Source organism: Budorcas taxicolor, chromosome 10 (genome assembly GCF_023091745.1).
Source record: "Budorcas taxicolor isolate Tak-1 chromosome 10, Takin1.1, whole genome shotgun sequence".
Classification (NCBI taxonomy): domain Eukaryota; kingdom Metazoa; phylum Chordata; class Mammalia; order Artiodactyla; family Bovidae; genus Budorcas; species Budorcas taxicolor.
Genome location: NC_068919.1, coordinates 20,348,116 through 20,375,718, shown reverse-complemented (window position 1 = coordinate 20,375,718; position 27,603 = coordinate 20,348,116). Strand labels below are relative to the sequence as shown.

Genomic DNA, 27,603 nt, shown 5'->3' with positions numbered 1-27,603 from the left:
ATGTTGATACTTGTCGGTTACTATGACTTCTTTTTTTTCCCCCCTCAATTGCATCAAACCCTTAAAACATGGTGGTAAGTGAGTGATATGCATGCTTTTGGAGTTTGTTTAATCTCCGCTTCAGTCTATACGATGCACAGTTCATAATGTTAACACTTTTCTTCAAGTTTACTTCATTCACTTTCACAACTAATTTGGATTTCAGTTTGCTGTTTAATCCTCATTTACTTTAATTTTCGTACCTTTTTTCTGTAGTTCTGTTCTTTCCCTCTCTGCCGATTTCCCTGTTAGAGGTCAAGTTGTTATTTTGTTTGACCTGTAAAGAGAGAGTGGTACTGCAGATAGTGGTTCAGTTTAGGGAAATAGGAGCCTTGAGGTTCTTCGTTCCTTGTAAATGTGAAAGTGAATTTGGGGAGAGAGACGAAGGGGCTGTGAGATGTAGACACTGTTGTGAACAGCAGCTGCTCCCACTTGCAGGCATGGTGGCAGCTACACCAGAGCCACTCTTGGTAAAACCCTTTCATGCAGCCCTTTTGCACGTTAATCGGCTTGTTGGGCTGGGAAATGACGTTATTAGTTAGGCACCAGGGTGTACATACATCCACATTACTGAAGAAAGAAAAGCTCATGGTGTGAAGTGCTTGGGTTGGTGTTGACAGTGTCACGCTTTGAAAAGATGAGCTTGGCGGGATCGCGATTCCCTCTCCCCTGCTTTTTTTTTCTCTTAAAATTGGGAGTAGATTGGTGATATTCTTGAATCAGCTATCTTGCTTTAGAATTTTGTGTTTTCGGGTACACAGCCAGAGCACTGAAAATACTCTACGTCTGCTCCCGTCAGTCCTGCAGTGCTTAGTTCCTAGCATGTAGCTGAGCTGGCGTGGCCGGGGCGCTGAGAGCGTTGGGCGATTGTGCTGAGGGAGGATACAGGCCAGGCTCGTGTGTCTCAGTGCCCGATGCATCTCTGTACAATTCTACCGTATAACAGCGCACAGCTGTCTTGGGTGTCTAAGTCTTAGTGCGTTCTCTGTACTGTTCAATAGTGTGCTGTTTTTAGTAGTAGAATCCTGTGGACACTGGTGTGTCACTAGCCTATTGTTTTGGCTGATAAGTCATTGGTTTGTGGTTAGTTTTGTTTATGTTTTTGTTATTTTTTGTTTTTTTGGTTTTTTTTTGAAATCTTTTTTGCTCCAGTCACTGTGTGTGCTGGCGGTGGCTTTGCCTCTCCGTTGCCTCGAAGGAACAGGTGGAGCAATGTCTCCCTCTGACAGACATTACTCCTGACGTGTGCTCCTGCAGATGCCTACACTGAGACTGTAATCTCCATAACTGCTTCATGTGCACCAAGCCCCCTTGTGGAATCCTGCTGAGAGTTTTTCTAGAAGCCTTCAGTTCTGAATCATTTAGTCTACCTGACTTTTGTAAAATAAAAAGAAACTAAGAGCACTTAACTTGTTCCCCCACCTTTATGAGCCTTTAAAAAAATCTTGTGTGTCTGTGTACATATACACACACACACACACACACACATATATACACACACACATATAACCCTGATTAAAGGGAACCAAGTTGCCCTTAGTTGAAACAGGGAAGAAAAACTTGGTAAATCAGAATCAGAAAATACCAATTTAAGAAGGCACCTAAACTCAGATAATATAAGTGTTTTGATTAAAAAAAAAAAAAAAGATAACTCATGGCTCATCTGGGTTCAGGTTCTGGTTTTGGCCAGGGCGCAAGAATGAGCCTGTTTTTCTGTCTGAAGTCTTCTCTAGAGGGATGTCAGCACTACTCAGCTTTCTCTGGTTGGTTACAGAGCATCTTCTGGTCTGCATACGCTTGCTGCTGGCACAGCCCAGCCTGACTGACCCACTATTAGATTGAACTGTTGTGGCTTCCTCTATCTTATTCTCCAGACTCCAGACTCTCGTAAAGATTACAGAACAGCAAGAACAGTGTCCTGTGGGGAAGAGAGGATGTGTGGCTAAACGTATGGCACATACACATCCATATCCATCTTACTTTGCAGGATTGAGTCAAAACTATGCATGCATTCACCACAAGAAAACAAACAGCAGGATTTTACAACTGAAATGTTGGTTTGTCTTCTCATCTATTTAAGAGTGAACCACTGGAACTTGGGGACAAGATGAGTATAATAATATTGCAGCCTATCTGTCCGCTACAGTTGCAGTTTTTCATGACAAGCATTCAAAGTGTTAACTAAAACCATTGAAACAACATACCTGCCATTAAAAACCTGAATCTAGAAGTAATAACTCCATGAGTGTTTTGCACCTCCAGATGGAATGGCCTTGAATAAATGCTATGAATAGCCATGTTTGCCACTTGCCGTTTGCTGTTCTATTAACCCTGATGCAGAGTCTCACAGTTTTCTCCCTTCTTCTCCTATCTCTCAATGGATTATTAAAACCTGGATACCTGTGTAGATGATGAACCAGCTGGGCCAATGTAAGTACTTTGTTGGACTTTGGTTCAGTAGTTTCTGGTTGGGTTATTTTATATTTACAGTTTAATTAAAGGGCATAGCTAAGATTGTAGGGGAAGACAGTGAATGGAAAGCAACGTTGCAGTGTAGACTTCTTAGCTGGACATGGAGCTGACTGATAGCCCTTTGACTCCCAGGACAGGCTGTACAGTTTTGTTCTTAGTAGCAATATAAAGTGGAATACCATGCAAAAAAAATGTTTAAAATTTTGCACACCCCGTATGTTTAAATTGATACTGTGGGGGAAATGACCATTATATCTGAGGCTTCAGGTTTTGTTCAAGCTAGACTATAGCATGGATAAACTGCCTGGCTCCATTAAATTGTGGGTATTCAAGAGAGACAGAACTACAAATTTTGAATCAGTCCAAGATTTGCAGTCTTTCTTAGAGCTGGGGACTAAGAAGTTGGAGGCAGAAGTGTGCCCAAATTAGTTAAGTGCCAGAGAGCACAGCACTGCCTGTATATAATTAAGAGACGAGACAGTGGTGGTAAGTAGAGAAAAAACTAATCACTCACTTTTGTTGTAATTATAGTTTATAAATCAAAGCCCATGTTACCTGGGTATTATCTGCCTTGGGAGTCAAAAGGATTGATTAAGGTTGTAGGCACTTTACACAGGGTATATTAATTGTGTATTAGTATCGTGCAGTAAAATTTCTTACTATACCAGGGATGGCAGTAAGTGAAAGAGTCCCTGTATTTCCATGTGTTATACTTTGAAAAGTTGCTACTGACCTTGAGTTTAACTCTTGTAATGCAATTTTTCCTCCAAAGGAAAACCAACTCTACCAACAATCACAAAGATAAAAACTTGCGCCAGAGAAACACAAATTAAATACTACTTATAATGTAAGTATGGACTTCTAACTTTAGAAGTTTTAAGTTATATTCAAATGAATGTGCCTCTTTTGACTTTATCACAAAGTCTTCAATAGCTGATGTTATGTTGCAAGATCTTTCAGTTGATTTCAGAGCTTCCAATACTGATGGAACAAGTTGTCTGTCCAGTGAAACAACTGGAAAGGAACATTTTCAGCTGAGTTGTAAAAAACACAGATGCTTTTCAGAGTGTGTATGATTTTTCAAAGCATCACCTTACCACTTTACTTCTTTAAAAAGAGGTAAAAGTTAAATTGTCACCTTCTTAGGTGGATTATTCCTGAGGCCAGTTGGTCCCACTTTGCTTCTGGGGGCAAGGCAGAAATGGTGGCCAGGCACAGCTGGGCCGAGTGCCTACTGCTTTAGGCACATGGAGATCAGAATTTCACACCACATCCCTGAGCATGCTGTTTGAACCAAAGCTTTATGTGGTGCTTGGTGTACTGTTAAGTAATAGTGCATGTTCCCTTTTAATTTCTACTTTCTTCACAGATCTTTAGGTTCCTGAAACTGGTGGCAACATGACCTGCTAAATTTTCTGCTTGGACCTCTTCGGTTCTTTCCCCTTTCAAGTGAGCAGCACCACGATGACTGTCTAAAGCATGCCTTATTTAGCCTCTCCTGTAAGGGTGATCTAGCCAGGTACATTTTAAACAATGCTTCAGTGTAGAAGGTGTAAACTATTTTGGGCTTGATGTGCTGTGAATGTTGCTTTTATTTTTTTGTTAAAATATTTAAATAGAAGTGAAAAGGTGACCGCTGAGGGTCAGATCATGCATGCGCCATTTTTTACTTAATGCAGCTGTTAAATTGGCAAAGCTCTAAAATGCACTGCTGCCATCTAGTGATACATTTTTGTAAAGTACCGCAAAACATACAGATATATACAGTATATAAATATATATATATATATTTATATTTTTGGGGGTGGGAGAAATCCAAAATAAATGCTTGTTTCATTTTTAAGCTGCTGATACTCATTCCTTATTGTATGTTGTCAGTTGAGGAAACTGTTCAGTTCTGGTACATAAAGATGAGTAATATAAACTGAAATCTATAATTTTAAGGGCTTAACATGACTGATAAGAAGCTGGAACAGTTCACTGAATGGATATAATGAATTACAGTATATATGTATGATTGCTTTTAAAGTGATTCTTTTTTCTTTTGTTAAATCATGTAAATTCCTAAATCCTTTTGCACTGATGTGTTAAAACCTAATTGTACATTCAATTAAGGCAAACTTTTATAATTTACCTTTTGTTTTCAATGATCTTGAAATGTTAAAGCATGGTATTCTATGCAACTAGTTATTCTTTGAGGTTGACACTGTATTTTTTCATTGACTGAGTGTAGATTTTCACGCCCAGCAGGGTTCTCACGCAGTGCGTAATTGGTAGATGCATGTACTTGTGTTTTGTGTAATTGCTGAAGCGCAATGATGTAAAAAAAAAAAGTGGATTCACCTGTTTTTAAAAATAAAACTGATAAAAGGTGTTGGAATAATACTCTTTATTCTCTATAATCTTAGGAGGAAGCCTTTTTTCCCATTGCTCCCAATTTCTGTATGTACACAAGACTGTTAACCACTCAGCCCTGTCAGCTTTTTTAGTTCCTTTTCCACTTCTTCCACAAATGCCGGGAAGTTCTGATCCATGAGGCACAAGCGTAGAAAGGGGCCTAGCCCTTCCGCATTCCATGCAGATTGTTCATAGACAAGTGGCAGCTCCTCTGATGCCATGAGAGACTGTGGGAATTCCAGAAGAGTAGTTTATTAGAGATTAGAGGGGAAAGCAACAGCCTGAATACTAGAACACAGAAAAACTGCCTTAAGGTAAGATTTGGGAAGTAAGACACCAAAAATTAGTGTTAATTAGCTTTGCAAGTTCCAAGTTCCTTTATATAATGTTTCTAAATATACATACAAAGTGAGATAAACTTGTATCCTTAAGTATTTCAAGCATACTAATAAAGTGATTTGCAAAGATACTGACCGCTTTAATGAAGAGTACAGTGCTGATTAAGTTTGTAGATTGAGAAGTCTATCAATGAATGAACTCACTTAGTTCATCCTTCCCACCTAATAGGTGGAAGAATGGGTGTGAGCTGTTCATCATATGGAAATTGGATTCTGAATGTAATAAAGGTTACAGACTGACTATCCCAAGGACACAGCTCGCTGTCTTTCTCTGGTTCTGTCCATAAGGCTTGACAAATAGAGGCCTGTGTCCGTCGCTACAATCAAGGCAGACCATTTCCATCACCCCCGGAAACTCCCTCGTTGCTGTCCACTCTTACTGTCAAACCCTCAACTCTTAGCAACCATGATCTGTCCTCCACACTGTATATAGTTTTGCCTTTTCCGGAATGCCATATAAATGATGTCATGTAATACTGCATGCTTTTCACATGCTTATTTGTCATCTCTCTGTCTTCTTTGGTAACCTGTAGTATTTTAAAGTCAGTTGACTAAGCTGCCAATATTTAAACATTAGGAGAGTTCAAAGAAAAGTCTGACTGTGCTTGGCAATTTGGAAGATTAGGCAAAAGATGCACCGATTCAGGCAACGAAGACGGCTTCAGCTCCATGTGTGGTCCACCTACTTCTGAGCCTTGACTTAGCTGCCTTATTCACTCCTCATGTTAATTCTACTAGGTAGGTAGGTTTTCTACCCTTTACATGGATTGCATGGTTTGATGTATATGTATACAGTTGACATTTCTCAAGGAACTATCTATAATAGAAACTGACTTTTCTAAATTCAAACCAGCTTTTCAGACTATCTAAAGGTAGAAAGAAGAAAATGAAAGTCAAATGAAGCCTGTTCTCCAGCGAGAGCCACTATTAACATGGTAGTGTATCTCCTTCCAAACTTATTTTGTGTGTATGTCTTTACTACAAAAGTCAAATCATGTGTGCTGTTTTGTAGCCTTTAAAAAACAATGTACTATGAATATCTTCCACTGTCAACAGATTCAGACAGACATCACTTTTTATGGCTATATTTTATCCCACTTATGGTTATGGCCCTTTTTAACCACTCAGTATCCCATTAGTGGATAATTGTTTCCTGTTTTGTTACTATTAAAATTACTGACAAACATCTTTGTATGTATATTTGTGTAGATGAAATGGTATTATAGGTAATAAGATACTGAATTTTATCTACATTGCTAAATTGCTTTCAAAGAATTTTACCAATTTATATTCAAAGAATGACTTGTTTAGAAGGTTATAGCAAACAAGTAACATATCTGAGCTTCTAGCCTGACGCTTTTTCTTTATACATGATTCTTCTATATAATGTAAATAAACTGGGCCAAGGTTCATCTTTTGTAACAACTGATACTGCCTGAGTAAGGATATCACACCCTGCTCTGCTCAGGCTTTTCTGTGGCTTAGTCACTCTGATTCAGTTAACCTATAACCCTGGTGGAGAAACAAGGTTACAACCTGGGAACTATGAAGTCTGCCCTGCTTCTGGACAACGAGGTTTGTAAATTTTTTCATAGTTGCTGACTTACTAAAAGAAATAGACATGAATTCTTAATTTAGTCTTAATTTTCAAGTTTTAAAATCTGTGATTGCCCATTTATTTTGCCTGAGTGGTGTGCCAGGTGGAGAAAACAACCCATTATCTTCTTTCTTACACCACTGTTAGCACAGTGTAATAGATAAAGTAGAAAGGAGATTTATGGAAATTGGATATTGATGAATTCCAAGCAGAATTTTAGGGAAAGCATAAACTGTTGGCGGAGAACCTGCTGTCACACACAGCAGGGAATGCAGTGAGGAGACCAGCCTCAGGAACCCTGAGCCTAAATGAATAGTTCTGCAAGAGTGTTTGGTAACAGCAAAATTCAAGTGGAGAGGCCATGTCCAAAAGCAGTTCTTTGGTAACAGAGTGGAGTCTTCCTGGGGCTCCATACATCCTTAACCTGAGATCCTCACACTGAAGATCTGCCCCCACAGAAACCATGGTTGATCCAACTTAAAATTCATATTGCTAGTTGTCTTAGAAGAGTTTCCAAATTTCATTTCCAAAGTTAAACTGAAATTCTTAGCTTTATTCCTCTTTTAGGAAGGTGGTGAATAAATTTTTTATCTCACGTGTTTGAAGTCTAACATTATAGACTACTTTCTGTCTTTTATTTCCTCAGGAAGATAGTTCTTCAGTATGTGCCATCATGTCTAATCTCACAACAAGTATAGGTGGAAATGGCCTGTCTCTGTCTTTATCATCTACTATAGTAACATTTTAAGTTACTGTTCTAGAACAGTGGATTGAACAGAGGGATACAAAATTCTTCAGGATCACTGTTTTTCCTGACATGAAAACTGAATATGGAAATAGGCCCTACCTGAGCTAACCAGGCCACTGAGGTCCTTCCTCCTGGACTGCTTGTGCCAGCTGGCACCCACTGCTGCTGCTCTGAGTTCTGCAGTGAAACAACGTGCAGTTAGGAGACTGGCTGAACATAATCATAAATACCATAGGCCACTGAAGAAGTGGAACACATGCATTAATGTTAAAAGAAAATCAGTAAAGGTTCTGAAATCATTGTTGGTGTAGTCTGTCCTGGTTTAAGCTTGGCTGTTACCTGATTTACCACAGCAGAGATACAGAGATAAAATTTGAGGCGCCTGCCCTGTGCCTGGCGTTCCTTATGTCTCACAGGTTGGTAACGCCTTTTCCTGCCTGACACCGTGGTATACTTCTGTCTTAAGAGGCCCAGCCCAGGACCATATGCTGGTACTGGAGGGCAGTGGATATTGCCTAGCTTCTGATAATCAAGATTTGTCACCTATAAATTATTACTCGGGTAATATACATGTTCCTTGTAGAAAGGCAAAATGGGGGCAGGGGAAACACTATAGTTGCAAGATAACCATATCTTGTAACTTTTTAAAAAAATCTCATTTTAGACATTCTGAGGTTATGAATAAGTTCTTCTGTTAGTAAAATTCCTAGATATATTCATTCAACAATGTTTGTGTCTACTGTGTCGACATTGGGATGAAAAAAGGAAGGGAGCCACAGAAAACAAGGTAGAGGTCTGGCCCGCAAGAACCCACAACCCAGTAAGAATCTAACAAGTAAAACAACTTGCATGCAACTGAGGAAGTGCTGGCATGGAGGGGAGAATAAGACTTCAGGCTTGCAGTGGAGGGCAGTACAGGAAGGGTGTGTGTGCTAACAAGCATGAGGGGTAGGAATGCTCCAGAGCCCGAGCTACTTCTTATGGGAGGGGCTGTTCTTGAGTGGAACTCAGGATGTTTTCTAGGAAAACAGAATGAACAAGGTGTAGGAGAAAGCCTGGAAGCATAAGAGGCTGCTTCTACCTTAAAAAAGCTTCTCCAAGAGCCCCACCACCCTTCCTTTGTAGCCATGTGTCTGCAGGCTTAGTTGTGTTCTGGATAGCAGTGGCACTTAAAGTACTAATCTGCAGACAGTTGTGAGCTGGTGGTATCACACAGGGAGAATCCAAGACCCTCCCTGGAAGATGTGTATCAGCAGTATGTTCTGACTGCCAAAGTAAATGTCCTGCTAATTTCAGTGGGTGTTAGCAGAAATGTGTATCTGGAGGCATCAAAAATGGGGCGGTGGGACAGAGAGGAAGAACAAAGGAAAGAAAATTAGTCAGGAATACTAAAGGAGCTAAAAGGTAAGGGGCTTTACTGAGTCTGGAATCCTTGGGCAAACCCCATTTTCCTTCATCCAGAAAAGCCCGATTCCACTGCCTAGTGTTTCTTCCAGCTCTGAAGTTTTCCTAGGAGACATCAGTTCAGCTCACACCATGTTTTTCAAACAACTAGGAAAGACTAACCAAAATTCATATGCCACTGATCTACAGCCAAATGTGATGGAAGCAGTGGAAGTCAGTGGTATGGCTCTAAGGACTGGACAGTCCTCCACCTAAGTGCACACAGATGGCAGGTTCTATGCACACAGGAATGAGCCGCCACCTCCTGGACTTCTAGTGCTAACAGAGGAAGAGCTAGGAACGGTCGTAGGCTGGGTTGCCTCAGAAGCCCTCAGGTTGAGAAACACCTGGTTAGGCCACAATTAGCAAAATTACAAGGCAGAGGCAAGCCAGGAAGTGACTCAAGAACCTGAAATAAAAAGATATGGAATTACCTCTCATTTGGAAAAAAAAAAAAAAATTAGACAAAAGTAATACAGGTACTGGGAAAAAGACACCTGAATGAGGAGGCCTCTTAAAGCTTGGCCAGAGCTTGCACCTCTGGAGCTGGATTCTGAAAAAGGGAGCATGATACCAAACTTGAACAGCGGCAGCTAAGGGCAAGCCTTAGGAGTTTTCGTCTCCTGCTCTGCAGCCTCAGACACTTCATCTCACTATGGCCCTACTGACTGGTGAGTGCTGACCCTTGATAATAAAAGACTGGTATGCTTATTTGTTCACCTGCAAAGCAAGACAGATCTGGTAACAGGACTGGCAGTAATAATGAATCATCTTAAGTATTTGCCAGGAATTGTCCTAGGTGCTTTATAGACAGAATTTCGGTCTCACTACATGGTAAGTGACCTGCATGAGAACACATAGCTACTAACAGGGCAAGGATTCAAACCTGAATCCATTTGGATTCCAAAGCCTGTGGTCTTTTGTACAACACTCTACATCTCATCTACCCAGAACACCAAACTACAGATCCAAGGAGGCCTTGAATACAGGATCAAGACAAGACATGAACATTTTCTAGCCACTCTGGAGATATTTCTACCTCGGTATTTGGGATGAGCTTAAATAGAGAGCCAGGGCCTTCATCTGCCACTGTAGTTAACGACCCACAGCCTACTTTAAGGTACTGTCTCAGTTTTTCTTTTCATATGTAGATAGTTGTATTTAAGTTCTACCCTGATGTGTGTATGTCTTTACTATATGTATGTCATGTATATCGTTACCTTTATGGGGCATTCTGGACCTAGTTCCCAAATTCTGGGACCGTTTGGTTCCTGTTGCACCCCATGCATGCACTGGGTACTATAATCTCAGTCTAATAGCTGGTCAGTGACAGCTACAAAGAAAGGTGATCTATTTAAGGGGTAAAGGATCGTTAAGCAACAAAGTATCATAATAAGCCATATCATTCCATTTTTAGAGAGAGGATTCTTAATAGAAGCTGAGGAGGCAAAATGTTTTAAATTAGATCCAAGGTTTGTAAGAAAACCAGCTTTAGTGTTAAGACATGTTCACAAAAAGTCATGCAGAAACAAATGAACAGGAAGAATTCTTAAACATTAAAATATGATATGGCAAACTAAATATAATCACAGGGAAACCACACAGTACTTGTTTAAAGAAAAACATTTTATGATAAATAATATAAAATCTGTTTGCCCCAGATATGCTATGAAAAGAAAGTTGGTGATAAAACAGTAAAAATGAATTGTCTTGGCCCAGTTAGTTTAAGGGGAACTTTCAGGATGAAGTAATGGAAAGCCAGGTTTGGAAAGTCATTGCTCAAAATAGAAAATAAAAAACCCAGCCTGAAACTGGAATTTCATCCTAAGAGCAGAGGTAGCTTATGCTAGCAGCATGTGGGACTATGCCAACGAAATGCTTGAAGATGTACCTGCAGGAGAAATTCTGTAACTGATTCTCAAAAAGTTTTATCACAAGACTCCTTTACATTCCTACAAACTACTGAGGCCCTCAGACAGCTTTTGAGTTACATCTATCTGATATTTATACGTCAGGAATCAAAACAAGTTTTAAATATTCATTTAAAACTAAAAATCTATTATATGTTAGTATTAAAAACATTTTAATGAAAATAACTTTCCTAACAAAAATATAACTTTTGCTATTCTCTTTTAATATCTAGCTGGACTCTCATATTTACTTCTGCACTCAATCTGACAACATGTTGCTTTGGTTGAAGTACATAAAATCTGGCTTCATACAGACATATACATGGAAAAAGTTATTTTTTAAACATGTTTTTCAGCTAACTGTGGATACTCTTTGACATCAAAATTCAACAAGTGATAGTTTCTTAAAGGCTAGTTTCAACACAGAATCTTAAATCATAGCAATGAACTTTTTATACTCGTCATATTAAAATCCTTTGGTCTGCGGAATCTCTGGACTGGTTTCCATAGCAGTTGTGCCGGTTTACATTCCCACCAACAGTGCGCCAAGGGTCCCCTTTTCTCCATGCCTTGTCTTTTTGACAAGAGCCATTGTGATAGGTAGGTGTGAGGATATCTCATTGCGGTTTTGATTTGCATTTCCCTGATGATAAAACGCTAGCATCTTTTCACGTGTCTGTTAGCTATCTGTATGTCTTTGGAAAAATGTCTATTCAGGCCTTCCATTCTTTTGAATATTAACCCTTTATCAGATATACCATTTGTAAATATCTTCTCCCACTTAGTAGGCAGCCTTCTTAATTTTGTTAATAGCTTCCCTTGCTGTGCAACAGTGATCACAAAAAACAGTGATTTTTCTTTTAGTTTTGCTTTTATTTCCCTTGCTTGAGGAGATCCATAAAAATACTGCCAAGATGTCAAAAAGTGTACTGCCTATGTTTTCTTCTAGGAGTTTTATGGTTTCAGGCCTTACATTTAAGTCTTTAATCCCTTTTGATTTTTGTATGATTTTATATGGTATGAGAAAGTCCAGTTTTCCCCAACACCATTTATTGAAGAGAAATTAAAAAAAAACCAACAACAAACAGGACTAGCATATGATGCAGTAATCCCACTTCTGGGTATTTTTCCAAAGAAAATGAAAATATTCAAAAAGATATTTGCACCCCTGTGTTCACTGCAGCAATATTCACAGTAGCCAGGATGTGGGAGCAGATTAACCCTAAGTTATCTATTGATAGATGACTGGATAAAGAGAACGTGGTATTATTCAGCCATAAAAAAGATTCTTGTCACTTGTGACAAAATGGATGGACTTAGAAGGTATTATGCTAAGTGAAGTAAATCAGAGAAAGACAAGTACTGTATGATTTCACTTATATGTGGAAATTAAAAGGCATGGATAAACAACTAGAGTCTATAAATACAGAGAATAAACAGGAGAGGGGAATGGGACAGTAAAATAGAGAAACAGGTGAGGGAAGTTAACAGGCACAAAAACAAACAGAATTCAGTGATAGAGCTCACACTTTGGATCTTTCACCCATGCGTGGTTTTGTAGCACCATGTATTTGCCACTTGAAAAATACTGGTTCACTGGGTTGTACAGGTCTTCCACGTGTTGAAACATTTTGTGATGTAGTTATTTTAAAAATCATGTTCATTACCCGTATCATCAAGAAAGTCTCCTGGGTTAGGAAGCTGTGAAGCTCAAGTGGCAGGTACAAGTTTTCCATGATTCTAATTTTCACTTGGAAAGGTTATTTCATCATTGTCAATAAATACTATCAATTGTTTTCTTGAAGTACTTTTCTTGTAGTTACTTGAAGTAACTACATTCACTTGAGAAAATGTCCACCAGCCACCCAAATCTAAATAATCATAGTTCATCTGTTGTTAAGTAATAATGGTGTTCCATAAAGAGAAGCTGGTTCAGTACCCAGTGCTGTCATACAGGTGCTTTCCTAGGAGGAAGCCATCGTGCTTCAGAACGCAGATGGTTTTGTTAGTTAGTTCTTCTTGCAGTGACAGTGAAGAAAGAACATGACTACTGGTATGGCTAGCTGCCACTGCCTTGATCGGTGCTAAGGTGAGAGCAGCTTTGCTCACACTGTTTCTGTCCCATTAAATAACAAGTATCAATACAGGAAAAGGACAAATAATATGTGAATATTATGGCAAAAATAATGAGGACTTTGTGGATTCCTGAAAAGGTCTCAGGGAAGGGTCCATGGATCATACTCTGAGAACCACTGTACTATAGTAACACCCATGATATACCTGAGACTCCCAGCTAATCTAATTTCTAGCCTTATACATAACTACAGTGAGAATCAACCCTGAATTAAAAAAAAAAAACTCAGTGTCTTCTCTGGAATAATGTCTATTCAAGTCCTCTGCCCACTTTTTAATCAGACTGTTTTTTTTGATACTGAGTTGTATGAGTTCTTGTTATTTTGGGTATTAACCCTCTACTGAATGTATCATTTGCAAATACCTTCTCCCACTCACTAGGTTGTCTTTTTGTTCTGTTGATGATTTTCTTTACTATGCAAAGCTTTTTAGTTGGATTTAGTCCCATTTGTTTATTTTTTGCTTTTGTTGCCCTTGCCTGAGGCAGATTGAAAAGATGCTCAACATCACTCATCATCAGGGAACTGCAAACCAAACCACAAGATAGTACCTCACAACTGTCAGAATCAGAAAGACAAGAAGTAAGTGTTGGTGAGGATGTGGAGAAAAGAGAACCCTTGTGCACTGCTGGTGGGAATGTAAATTGGTACCTACTATGGAAAACAGTATGGTAGTTTCTCTAAAAATTAAAAACAATTATCATATGATCTAATAGTTCCACTTCTGGGTATTTATCCAAAGAAAACAGAAACTAATTCAAAAAGATATTTCCCCCTTATGTTTACTGCAGCATTGTTTACAGTGGCCAAGATAGAGAAACAACTAAGTGTTTGTCAATAAATGACTGGGTAAAGATGAGGTCTGTGTGTGTATATGTGTACACACACACTGGAATATATACAAAAATGAGGTGTGTGTGTGTATATATATATAGGGTGGGCCAAAAAGTTCATTTGGGTTTTTCCCTATGATGTCACAGAAAAACCTGCATGAACTTTTTGGCCCACCCAATATATACACAATAAAATATGTAGTATCTAAAAACAAATATAAAATGACTCGTAAACACAGAGAACAAACATGGCTGCAGACCTGGCGGGATAGGCCAACCAGGTGACTGAGATTATGAAGCACAGACTTCCAGTTACAAATGAATGCACTTCCCTAGTGGTCCAGGGGTTAAGAATCTCCCTGCCGATTCCAGGGACATGGGTACGGTCCCTGGTCTGGGATCCCACATGCGGCGGAGCAACTAAGCTCATGTGCCACAACTACTGAAGCCCACGCACCTAGAGGCTGTGCTCTGCAACCAGAGAAAACAAAAGCCCGCAGAGCAATGAAGACCCAGTGCAGCCAGAAATAAGTAAGTCTTTTTAAAAAAATTAAAAACAAATGAGTCGTAGGGATATAACGTACAGCACAGGGAATACAGTCAGTAATACTGCAATGCTTTTGTGTGGCGACAGATGGTAACTAGATGTTGCGATCATTTTGTAATGTATAGAAATATCAAATCACTATATTGTATACCTGAAACTAACACCATAATTATATGTATGTCAATACAAGTAAGTCAGTCAACCTTAGATATCTTTAGGCTACGGTGTGGTGGACTTGGCAAATCCCACTGTGGTTTTGGCCCCCACAGAGCATTCCCTTCTCAGGTTTCTCATCCGCTTGCTTGCGTACTTACGCCATACTGTGGCAGGATGCTCTGCACACAGCCCTTCCCTTGGCCAGGGCTTGGCCTGAACTGGCTGATTCCATCGGGCACCTGGACGGTGATGTACTGGGCTAAGTTCTGCACGCAGCTGTAGCAGTGTTCCAGTGCCTGTTCTCTGGAGCTTCCACTAAACTGTACCCGGAACATACGACTCTTGTTCTGTGTGATAAATCAAAAGTTATCCTCAGCAACCCTCACCCTGTCACTTTTATTTACTGTGGGGTCTTCCCTTTGTTTGCAGGGGAAGGGGTGGCAATAAGGTAGCAGTTACCCTAGACTGTTGATGTGGGCATACAAAGGACAATAACTAGTTTTCCTTTCCCTTTTGGGAGCTGTGCCTCGTAATACATTCATTTCCTTCAAGGGACTGACATCAGCAAAAATGGAGAAGCCCATCGTAAAGAAGGTCAATATACTGACTGCAGTAAAAGATCCGTGTTTCATCTTACTTTGGAACAAAGATTGCATACCGTCTAATTGCTCAGGTGGAGAATCAGTGAAGCTAACAGTCCTGGCTGAACAAAAATTTCCAAACCTGAGTATATAGAAGAGCTAGCCAGAGAGATACCACATTAAACAAGCCAGTGAATCTGAAAAACAAAACTGGGTATCTGGGGACAGGCAAACGCTAACAGCCAATGTATCTCATTAATTTGCAGTGCCCTTTTATCCTTAAAGAGGCCAGACTTACTACACATCACACAGACAAATCAATCACGTGCTGCCTTTAATTAGCTGTATGATTTATATCCCCTGGCAAACCAGCAAATGTGGGAGAGATGCAATTGAAATTTTCAAGTGTGGCAACTACATCAAATTTATTTTACTGTAAGTTTAAAAATAGAACTAAATTGTATCAATAACAACAATAAACCTATTATTTTAACAGAAGTAGTTTCCTTTTTTTCTAGTCTGATATCTTGTCTAGTTTTAGAAGACTAAGCTTATCCAAAAGCCACCCAAAATAGGTGATACGTATTGTGTACCTTTCTTCAATTTCTTCTGTAAAGAAATTCGGATGCTAGCATAGTAATAGCTTTTTGTATTTTTTAAATACACAAATCACATTGCTAACTGGAAAATGTTTCTAACTATAGTTAACAAAATCCTGAAAGTTGCTGTAAGCAGAAATCCTTGATTTTCTTGTTCACAATTTAAATTTTTAGATAAAACCATCAAGCAAAGCCACATCTTTAGGATACAGAAAACTTGGCATGGCTAGGCAGTGGTAAGGTGTCATGTCCATCGACACTGCTGCCCCTTCACTGCCTCTCTTGGGTTCTCCTCATTTTTTAATTCATTAAATTTCTTCCCCTGAGTATAAAGGTAATCCATTATCATTGCCCCCTCCAACAATGAAAAAATATGAATACTTTTGAGTATTGCCTATTCATTTCCTTAGCCATTTTTCTCTTGGATGAATAATCCCCAAATTATCAAGAGTCTTTGAAAGCTAACTTTCCTGAAGGAATGGGGAAGAACTGATAAAGAGAACTCCACATTGAGTTTTTGCTAATTCTATGAATCTTCTGTGAAACTGAGCTTTCTTGTTTACAATTAATTAGCTATTTCCACCTCTCCCTAGTTTAGACTGTAAATAGGGACATCTATATGTAGAACCTTTGTATCAGCTATTTCCATGATGATTCTGTAATCAACCTTTTGAGAAGTAATCACATAAAACACTGCTAGATAGGATAGAAAACTATATACAGGAACTAGAAAACTATATACAGAACAGATAAGTATATAAGCAGGGCAAAAATCTCAGACCACTTGTCTGGAGGTGTCTATCTATGTGAGTGTACACAACAATGAGTCTGGACAGTTAGTGTTTCTTTGGAATGTAGTTCCAGGAAATGACAAGGAAAGTTGTATGTCTGATAGCGTAACTGTTGATTTGCTCCATGTTCCTTCCATAAAATTCTCAGACAAAATTTGAACTTATCATCTGAAACCAGAAATACCACTTCAATACATGTGGACCCAAGATAAAGCCAAGGTACATCAGGAGAAATCTGAACATGAGCTACATCTTCATCCCACATCCTCAGCATCAAAACACCACAACAGAAAACCTGCCACTTGGTCAACCAAAGGACTCCTAGGGTTAAAATCTGGAGGCGATTTCTTTTTATGCCAGAATTAAAAGTCAGGAAGTCTCCTTGTGACTTCATGCATACATAATAGCCACGAACAGTCCCAAGTAGGCCATCTCTGGTGTCTATCACCTAAGGAAACTACTGGCCATGCCACATGGCTTGTGAGGCCTTTAGTTTCCCAGCCAGGGGTTAAACCTGGGCCCTCCGTGGTGAAAGCACAGAGTCCTAACCACTGGGAAGCCAGGGAGTCCCCAGAATTACTATATTTTAAGTGCCTTCAAGAAAATTATAGAGTTACCAAGGGAACATTTCATGCAAAGATGGGCACAATAAAGGACAGAAATGGTATGGACCTAACAAAAGCAGAAGATACTAAGAGGTGGCAAGAACACACAGAACTGTACCAAAAAAAGGCTTTAATGACCCAGATAACCATGATGGTGTGGTCATTCACCTGGAACCAGACATCCTGGAATGTGAAGTCAAGTGAGGCTTCAGTTCAGTTGCTCAGTTGTGTCCGACTCTGCGACCCCATGAATCGCAGCACACCAGGCCTCCCTGTCCATCACCAACTCCCGGAGTTCACTCAAACTTACATCCATCGAGTCGGTGATGCCATCCAGCCATCTCATCCTCTGTCGTCCTCTTTTCCTCCTGCCCCCAATCCCTCCCAGCATCAGTCTTTTCCAATGAGTCAACTCTTCGCATGAGATGGCCAAAGTACTGGAGTTTCAGCTTTAGCGTCAGTCCTTCCAAAGAACACCCAGGGATGATCTTTAGAGTGGACTTAGGAAGCATTATTATGAATAAAGCTAATGGAAGTGATGGAATTCCGGCTGAGCTATTTCCAATACTAAAAGATGATGCTGTGAAACTGCTGCATTCAATATGCTAGCAAATTTGGAAAAGTGAGCAATGGCCACAGGACTGGAAAAGGTCAGTTTTCATTCCAATCATAAGAAGGGCCGTGCCAAAGAATGTTCAAACTACTGCACAAATGCGCTCATTTCCCATGCTAGCAAGGTAATGTGCAAAATCCTTCAAGTCCAGCTTCAGCAGTACGTGAACCAAGAATTCCCAGATGTACAAGCTGGATTTAGAAAAGACAGAAGAACCAGAGATCAAATTGCCAACATCCACTGTGTCATAGAAAAAGCAAGCTAATTCCAGAAAAACGTCTGCTTCATTGACTACACTAAAGCCGTTGACTGTCGAATCAAAACAAACTGGAAAATTCTGAGAGTTGGGAATACCAGACCATGTTACCTGCCTCCTGAGAAACCTGTACACAGGTCAAGAGGCAACAGTTAGAGCCAGACATGGAATAGCTGGTTCAGAATTGGGAAAGGAGTACGCCAAGGCTGTATATTAATCACCCTGCTTATTTATTTCACAGTACATCATGTGAAATGCTGGGCTGAATGAATCACAAGCTGGAATCAAGATTGCCAGGAGAAATATCAATAATCTCAGATATGCAGATGACACCACCTTAATGGCAGAAAGCAAAGAGGAACTAAAGAGCCACTTGATGAAGGTGAGAGAGGAGAGCAAAAAAGCTGGCTTGAAACTCAACATTCAAAAAACAAGGATCATGGCACCCAGTCCCATTACCAGAAAACAGGTGCAGAAAAAATGGAAACAGTGATAGACTTTATTTTCTTGGGTTCCCAAATCACTGCAGATAGTGACTGCAGCCATCAAGTTAAAAGAAGCTTGCTCCTTGGAGGAAAAGCTATGACAGAACTAGACAGTGTATTAAAAAGTAAGACATCAGACATCACTTTGCTGACACAGGCCCACATAGTTGAAGCTATGGTTTTTCCAGTAGTCATGTACAGATGTGAGAGTTGGACCATAAAGAATGCTGAGCACCAAAAGAATTGATGCTTTTGAACTGTGGTGCTGGAGGAGACTCTTATGAGTCCCTTGGATAGCAAGGAGATCAAACCATCAATCCTAGAGGAAATCAACCCTGAATATTCATTTGAAGGGCGGATGTTGAAGCTGAATCTCAATACTTTGGCCAACTCACTGGAATAGACCTTAATGCCAGGAAAGATTGAGGGCATGAGGAACAGGGTGTGAAAGAGGATGAGATAGTTGGATGGCATTGACTCAATGGACATGAGTTTGGGCAAACTCCAGGAGATAGTAAAGGACAGGGAAGCCTGACGTCCATGGGGTTGCAAAGAGTTGGACACAACTTAGTGGCTGAAGAACAACAACAAAAGTGGTGACTTATATGTTAAAGCGTTCCCACCCTCCTTCAAAATACTTCAGTTCTTACAACTAATAGAAAACTCCGTGAAGAAACAAACGTTAAGGATAAGTGCTTATCTCTTTACACTTATCTTCATGTACACACAAGAAAATGAGGCTTCACCTTCTGGGAAGCATTGGGCCCATTAAATACTGACTCACAATACTGGCATCTCCATGCAGAGATCTTAAGCTGCAGGCTCTGTAGCTAATGTATCAGGGTTATCAGCAACACGAAGACATGGGCCCAGTCAGCACCACGTAGGAAGACAGCCGAGGAGATGTGAGAATCCTCACGAACGTGGCCATGTCTTCCTGCTGGTTTTAGATTCATCACCCAGATCTGTAAGAATTTCCCATCATCACTAGGACCCCAGCTGGAGCAGTTTACCCCACCATTAGCGGTGAATTCCTCTAAGTAGAAATTGGGGGTGGGGTAGCATGGAAAAAGGACTTCAACGTTTTCTTTGATCCTTTGTTTTGAAACCAAGAGGTGATACTCAAGGCTGAGGCCAGAGAGAACCATGAAAATATTCTTTGGTGAGTTATTGGAGGTGAGTCACAACAGTGGTTTAGGATTATTTCTTTGAATCAGTCTTTTCACATAAGGAATTAAATGTTGACTGTTAGCCAATCAGCCAAGATCATTTTGATTACAATTACTGAAAAAAAAAGAAGCCCATATTACAAATAGGCAGATCTTTTACAATCTACTTATTTCAGCCAAAGAGAAAAGAAACATAATCTTTATTGCCCCTTGAATTTATGTTAAATTTCTGTTAAAGGAACAAATATTTTATTTCTAAATATTTCTATTTATCAATTTATAGAAAAATGTTTGTTTTGCAATACTTGTAACTACAAGTTATCCAAGTTAAGAAACAAAAAAGTTGTGTGCCCTTCGCCAAATAAGGCAAAAATAACAGTGTGTTGGCTCAGTATTAATATACCAAAGGATTAAAAAAAGTGAAACAAATAATGATCTTGATAGGAGTTAAAATTTAATATGTAATCCTGATAAAAGTTTCAGTAAATAAACTATAGTTGAAGGATATCTCCCTAACATGGTAAAGAATATCCAATCAACAGGCAGAAATATTCTTAACATCTACACACTTGTTCCCATTCAAGTCAGCAAGATGTCAAGGATGACTGTATAATGGTCAAGTTACAGTGTTCTGGAAGATGTAATGATCCAGTGAGGTGAGAAAAACAGTAAGTATAAACTAGGGGAAGAAAACTGTCCTTGTTTGCAGATTATAAAATTACTTTCCTAGAAACTAAATTACCAGAGCTAACAGCAGTTTAGTAAGGAGGCTAAATTTAAAATAATTCAGAAAAAATCTGGTACTAGACAGCTAGAAATATCTTTGGATAAAGAATACCATTCCAATAACAACAGGCAAAAGGATCCTAAACTTGAATATTTAAAAATCTACACATAAAGTATATGGTATATACATAGTCACTTTTAAAATTATATAACTACACAAAATACATGCATTTAAAATGTAATCTCTACACATAGAGAGTAAAGACTTTGAAGAGAAAAATTAGGCAAAAGCGGCAGACGGTGATTCACAGAAGAAATACAGATGGCTGGCTAACAAACACACACAAAAATATTCATTCTCACTAGTTACCAAAGAAATGAAAATTAAAGGAAGATGCTCATTTTTGCTTATCAAATTAGAAATTAGTGTTTAAATTTAAATTATATCACCCTCTTGGAGAGGACTTGGACAAATAGGCATTTTTACAGATCGTCAGTGCTGTAGAAACAGGAACGACCTATCCAGAGGGCACATCTGCAAAATACACATTCATACTTCTAGTACTTTCATCTCAAGAACTCTGTAAATAAATCCTAATGAAAATCAAAACATTTTTACAATACTGAAAAATCAGGAATTTGTTAACCGATTCATGGGGCATCCAAACAATAAAAATACTAGGTAGTCACGGAAAATCATGTCTCAAAGACTAAGAAATGCCTTGGTATAATGTTCCAGACACAATGTTAGGAAAGCAGGATACAAAGCCCTCTGTAAACCACAATCCCCAAATTATAAATTATCTGTATGGCAGACACTGTTCACCGCCATGAGGCAATCCATACCAGAGGCTAGATAAGCCAAACATTCATTGGCTAATCTTGGCAGATCGGGATGACCACATTACACTGTTCTGGTCCCTGAGACAGAAGCAGACATCTTTCAGGGACTATGGGAGGTAGAGAGCCTTACAGGGAAGTTTATGCTTTCCTTATAAAAGGAACAGATGAAGCTGGTTTCCCACGAATGGAAATATGACAGAGCTGTAGTAGCCATTTTGAAAATGTGAAGGCAAGACCAAGGGAATTGCAAAGGCATTGACTTTGGTACAGCGGAGCTGCTGAGCCAACTGCCAGCAACTGCCTGCTTCTGGCTTTTCTATTTAGTGAAAAAAATAACCCTTTATTTTGCAGGGTGGGGCCATTACACTTGGAATTTTAGTCACATGCATGTGAACATTATTCTCACTGATACAATATATATGCCTAGAAAAAACTTAGAAATGTTAGTGATTTTTTTGAGCAAATTATTTTCCCCTTTACAGTTATTTTTAAAAATTTTAATAAAAAAAATTAAAACTCAAATATCAGACACGTGGCATAATATAACTTTTTAGAAGACACATACATTCATTCAACGTGACACCATCGATAGGAGTCAGGAGACCAATGGGTGGTCCAGTTTTCTGATAGCTAGTTGGCTACTGGCTTATGTTGAATTCAGTCCCCTCACATGTAAAATGAAAACGGGCTCCTGAATGTTTTGAGTATGTGCTTCAGACCCCTTTGGCAGTCAGATGAAGCCAGAGGACCCCTTCTCAGAAAAATGTTTTTAATCACATAAAATATATGAGTTCAAAGGAAACCAATTATACTGAAGTATACTTAGATAATTCATCACACTGTTAACACTAATTTATACTCTAATAAGATACATGCTTCCTTATTAGCGTACTCAATAAAAAGATCCAGCAGCAGGACTAACCACCACCATAACACTGGGGTGTGATGAGCATAAATGCCATTGAAGATGTCCGAGACAGCTAAAAAGCGACACGAAGACATTCGATTTCTACTGGTGCAAGTGTGGTCTGATGCCAACAAGCATGTTGAACGAAATTATAAATTTCAGTTAAAAGTCAGTGAAAATCCATGCAGTTCATGGACCCTCTGAATTCTCTGGGGATCCTCTGGAGTGGCTGGTGCTCTTAAAGACCTCTTTCAACTCTCAGTTTATGAGCCCAATAAAAATTAGGATCTTTTACCTGAACTTCAGTTATTATCTAGTCAGTGAATGTTAACAGATTGGTTTTTACAGTTATTTCTGAAAGAAAATAATACAGGTGATTAGTTTTCATGTTGCTTTCATGAGGATCATTCTTTAATACAGCCAAGAAAGCAAATAAAAAGGAATTTTATTATTTAGTATTAAAGAGAGAAAAATGAAAAGACATTCAGTGAAGCATTTGAAAGCACACCACCTTTAAAATCTAAATAGCAAGACAAACAATGATGTAACTCCACCTTCTCCCAATTTGTTCGGGGAGATGGAGAATGGTCGCAGAGCTCTGTCAGGCAGGTGTTGACAGATCAATCACAGCCCTGGTTCTTCAGCGTCATCCCCTTATTAACTATGCTTCTGCCTCTCGATAGTCCTTGTTTCATGTTTTGCTCAGAAGAAAAACCTTTCTTAAACAAATGTGTTCTTCCCAGTACCATTTCACCTGCAAAGAGAAGCTCCTGCACCCACTCCCATACTCACTTAGCAGATGAGAAGTGTATGAACAGTTGCTTAAAAACAGTTCGCCACACAGAATCTTACCTTTATTGTTGTTCCAAACAACAGACAATCCATGCGTCTTACAATCTTCAACCAGTTCTTGCTACCGATGAGTGAAAACCCCTCCTGAAACAAAATAATTAAGCAGAATTAGCAACAGAAGCAAAAGAGACATGAAGAATAGTTGTGATGCTGCTCCTTCGTATTAGAAAGTTGTCTAGTTATTTTATAACAACCACAATAGAAATGACTCAATATCACCAACTGCCAAGGATGGCCCTTCCAATGAGTCCCAGTATCTCAGTGCTCTTCCTGAATCATGATCAACATTAACAGTCTCAGCTTGTATTGCTTTTCTTAACCTTTTCATATTGAAAATCAACAAACCATTAAAGATATTTGCTATAAAATACAATGTTACGCCTCTAGGATTTGGCAAAATACAAGTTTATAATTCCTGGAAGCCAAAGGTTTCCATTAAACTGATTCATTAAGTTATCTGCCACATCCCCAACTATATAGTGAGATTTCTCTTCATGAGAATCTTTTTTTTTTTATTTTTTTAATTTTAATTTTTACTTTATTTTACTTTACAATACTGTATTGGTTTTGCCATACATTGACATAAATCCATCACGGGTGTACATGTGTTCCCAAACACGAACCCCCCCTCCCACCTCCCTCCCCATAACATCTCTCTGGGTCATCACCGTGCACCAGCCCCAAGCATGCTGTATCCTGCGTCGGACACAGACTGGCGATTCAATTCTTACATGATAGTATACATGTTACAATACCATTCTCCCAAATCATCCCACCCTCTCCCTCTCCCTCTGAGTCCAAAAGTTTGTTATACACATCTGTGTCTTTTTTGCTGTCTTGCATACAGGGTCATCATTGCCATCTTTCTAAATTCCATATATATGTGTTAGTATACTGTATTGGTGTTTTTCTTTCTGGCTTACTTCACTCTGTATAATTGGCTCCAGTTTCATCCATCTCATCAGAACTGATTCAAATGTATTCTTTTTAACGGCTGAGTAATACTCCATCGTGTATATGTACCACAGCTTTCTTATCCATTCATCTGCTGATGGACATCTAGGTTGTTTCCATGTCCTGGCTATTATAAACAGTGCTGCGATGAACATTGGGGTACACGTGTCTCTTTCAATTCTGGTTTCCTCGGTGTGTATGCCCAGCAGTGGGATTGCTGGGTCATAAGGGAGTTCTATTTGCAATTTTTTAAGGAATCTCCACACTGTTCTCCATAGTGGCTGTACTAGTTTGCATTCCCACCAACAGTGTAGGAGGGTTCCCTTTTCTCCACACCCTCTCCAGCATTTATTGCTTGCAGATTTTTGGATAGCAGACATTCTGACTGGTGTGAAGTGGTACCTCATTGTGCTTTTGATTTGCATTTCTCTAATAATGAGTGATGTTGAGCATCTTTTCATGTGTTTGTTAGCCATCCGTATGTCTTCTTTGGAGAAATGTCTATTTAGTTCTTTGGCCCATTTTTTGATTGGGTCATTTATTTTTCTGGAATTGAGCTGCATAAGTTGCTTGTATATTTTTGAGATTAGTTGTTTGTCAGTTGCTTCATTTGCTATTATTTTCTCCCATTCAGAAGGCTGTCTTTTCACCTTGCTTATATTTTCCTTTGTTGTGCAGAAGCTTTTAATTTTAATTAGATCCCATTTGTTTATTTTTGCTTTTATTTCCAGTATTCTGGGAGGTGGATCATAGAGGATCCTGCTGTGAACTTCATGAGAATCTTATTTTCAGATTCCTATGAATGGAAAAATGGAAGCAATTTGGTTTGGGATGCTGAATGTCTAGTTATTCATTTCAATCTGAAAAGAAAACAGGCAGAGCAGTAGAGGGAGGGCACATAAATCTCAAGGGAGGGACAACTGCTGGATCCTAAAGGTACAAAGATAGACTTTTCTGTAGCTTACTAATAATGTAAATAGAATGGGCTGCCTAATGACTATGGCCGCTCATGAGAAGTGCTTAGCATTTAGTACTAGCAACTCACTCGGGGAACTGATAAACCGACAGTATACAGAATCGAGCAACTGCATTTGCCTTGGTGTTAGTCCACCACAGCCAGTGGGGGCGCTGGAGGGACGCGAGATGTCTACAGCTCTTTATAAAAAAGGTTTCTGAACTCATCAAATCTCCCTTCCTAGATTTGGATATGATGAAAGCTACAACCTGCAAAGAAATTTGTTGTTCAGGAAAACTGTAGGTTAATTTCTTGACTTTTTTTTTAAAGGAGAAAAAAAAGAGACCATTCTAAAATGTTGATTCTAAGAATTCTATCATTAATAGGAGTCTTTTTTTTTTTTTTTTGGTAATGAAAAAACAAGTCAGGCAAACCATTTGTGATTTCTTTTTAAAACTCTCTCAGAATCAGCAAAAAGAAACGTATTCATTATTACCTCCAACATGTAGAAACTGCTGTTTAAAACGGAAGCATGTGGGAAACTGGTGCACATTGCTAGGAGGAGTGCACACTGGTACAGCCTTATGGAGGGCATGGCGTCATCAGAATTATGAATGCTTCTACTCTTCAACCCAGCAGCCTCTGCTGGACTGAGGATTCCCTTCACAGATCAGTTTGCACATGTGAAGTGATGCATGGATGGGGTTAAGCATTTCCATACTTTTAATGGTGAAAGATTGGAAACAACTCAGGTATACATCAACAGTGGACTGGTTAAATAAAGTATGATACTCTATGCAATGACATACTAAACAACTGTAGAAAAACCCATGATGCTCTATATCAGTGCTGTCCAGTAGAAGTATAATTTGAACCACCCATGTAATTTTAAACTGTCTACTAGCTACATTTTAAAGACATAAATAAACTGGTAAAATTTTAGTATTTAATTTAATACATCAAAATGGAGTAGGAAATAGCAACCCACTCCAGTATTCTTGGCCTGGAGAATCCCATGGACAGAGGAGCCTGGTGGGCTACAGTTCATGGGGTCACAAAGAGTCGGACATGACTGAGCGACTAATATATCAAAACATGATCAAACGCTGTAAAACATTATTAAGATAGTTTATGTTCTCTTTTTTTTGGTACTAAGTCTTTGAAATTCAGTACGTGATTCACACTTACACCACATCTCAGCTGAGATGCTGTATTTTAAATGCTAATGAGAAATGCAATCCTACCAAATCAATGGAGTTTAGTGGGAAAATATTTTACAGTGCTTTAATTTTTAAACCTAAATTTTAAATAAAAGTTAAAATTCTGTGTTTCAGCTGCACCAGTCACATTTCAAGTGCTCAGTAGCCACAGCTGGCCTACAGCTCCCTTCCTGGACAGTGCAGGTCTTTATGTGTTGATCTGTGAGGTACACTGTTCTGCTGGAAGGCAAGCTACAGAACAATGTCCATGATGTGATATCTTTGTATAAGGAAAGGAGGGAACATACAAGGTATACTCTTATTATCTGCTTGCATTTACATTTTAAAAGGGCTTCCCTGGTGACTCAGTCGTAAAGAATCTGCCTGCCAAGGCAGGTGTCTGGATCTGATCCCTGAGTCAGGGAGAAGAAAATGGCAACCTACTGCAGTATTCTTACCTGGAAAATTCTAGGGGCAGCGAAGGCTGGCAGGCTACCATCCACGGGAACGCAAAAGAGTCAGTCACAGCTTAGTGACTGAACAATAACAACAACATTCTAAAAACTGGAAGGATGAGTACACAAGAGACGAATAAAAATCATTATCTGTAGGGAGTGAGAGTGAGCAGTACGGATGGGGCAGAGGCTGAAGTAGGATTTTTTACTATGTATCTTTTTATATTGTTTTGACTTTTCAACTACATTAAGCCTCCTATGCATGCATGTGGGAATATTTGGGTAAACAAGAATTCCCATTCCAATATGGCATAAACTCAAGGAAGAGATGAAAGCAGGACCTAAATAAATCCCTCTATGGGAACCCTGTACTATCTTTACAATTATTCTGTAAATCCAAAGCTATTCTAGAATAAAAAGTTTATTAGAAAATAGATGAGCGGGCCTTGGCCTTGGCCTGACTTCCTCGAGTCCTCTGACTTCCTCCCTCTAGTCCACTGTGGACCCCTGAGACTTCACTTGGCTAGCTCACACACCCCTCCATGCTCAGCCAGGTTGGAGAGTTTTCTCCACAGATACTGCCGTTCCATGCGGCTGCCTCTACGTGTGGCATCACACATCCCAGTCACCACCCCGAGTGATCAACCTGGCATCCCACTGGGCTCCTTTCCTCACTGCTCCCTCAACACCAGCCAATGCCTAGGTCTCAGAGAGCCAATCCCCAAACAGCTTTCTCATCCCACCACCCTCCTAACGTACGCTGTCTCTGCTGCATCAGGCTGCTCCTCACACACTGATTTTGTTGTAGAGCTTGTTCCTGAAGTGGCCTTCCTTTTCCACTGGTCTTTTAAAACCCCACTTTATCCCAACTAAACCCCACAAGGCAAAGCTGGCTGACCTCTCAGAATTCTATGCTCTCTCAGGATCTTGTACTTACCATG

At 39.4% G+C, this 27,603-nt stretch overlaps 2 protein-coding genes across 2 annotated transcripts in view; one reads left to right on the top strand and one right to left on the bottom strand.

Annotated features, from left to right (window-relative positions):
• Window positions 1–4,885, top strand: part of NPTN (neuroplastin) — a 35,054-nt gene extending 30,169 nt beyond the window's left edge. Inside the window, exons 7-9 of the mRNA XM_052646878.1 lie at window positions 2,448–2,469; window positions 3,284–3,358; window positions 3,881–4,885. Coding sequence (XP_052502838.1) covers window positions 2,448–2,469; window positions 3,284–3,344 — 83 coding nt within the window. The 3' untranslated portion in view covers window positions 3,345–3,358; window positions 3,881–4,885. The remainder of the gene's footprint in view (window positions 1–2,447; window positions 2,470–3,283; window positions 3,359–3,880) is intronic.
• Window positions 4,886–4,970: 85 nt separating this feature from the next.
• Window positions 4,971–27,603, bottom strand: part of REC114 (REC114 meiotic recombination protein) — a 110,767-nt gene continuing 88,134 nt past the window's right edge. Inside the window, exons 3-6 of the mRNA XM_052646877.1 lie at window positions 23,100–23,183; window positions 14,831–15,019; window positions 7,751–7,828; window positions 4,971–5,135 (exon numbers count right to left, since the gene is read on the bottom strand). Of these exons, the coding sequence (XP_052502837.1) occupies window positions 4,971–5,135; window positions 7,751–7,828; window positions 14,831–15,019; window positions 23,100–23,183 (516 nt within the window). The remainder of the gene's footprint in view (window positions 5,136–7,750; window positions 7,829–14,830; window positions 15,020–23,099; window positions 23,184–27,603) is intronic.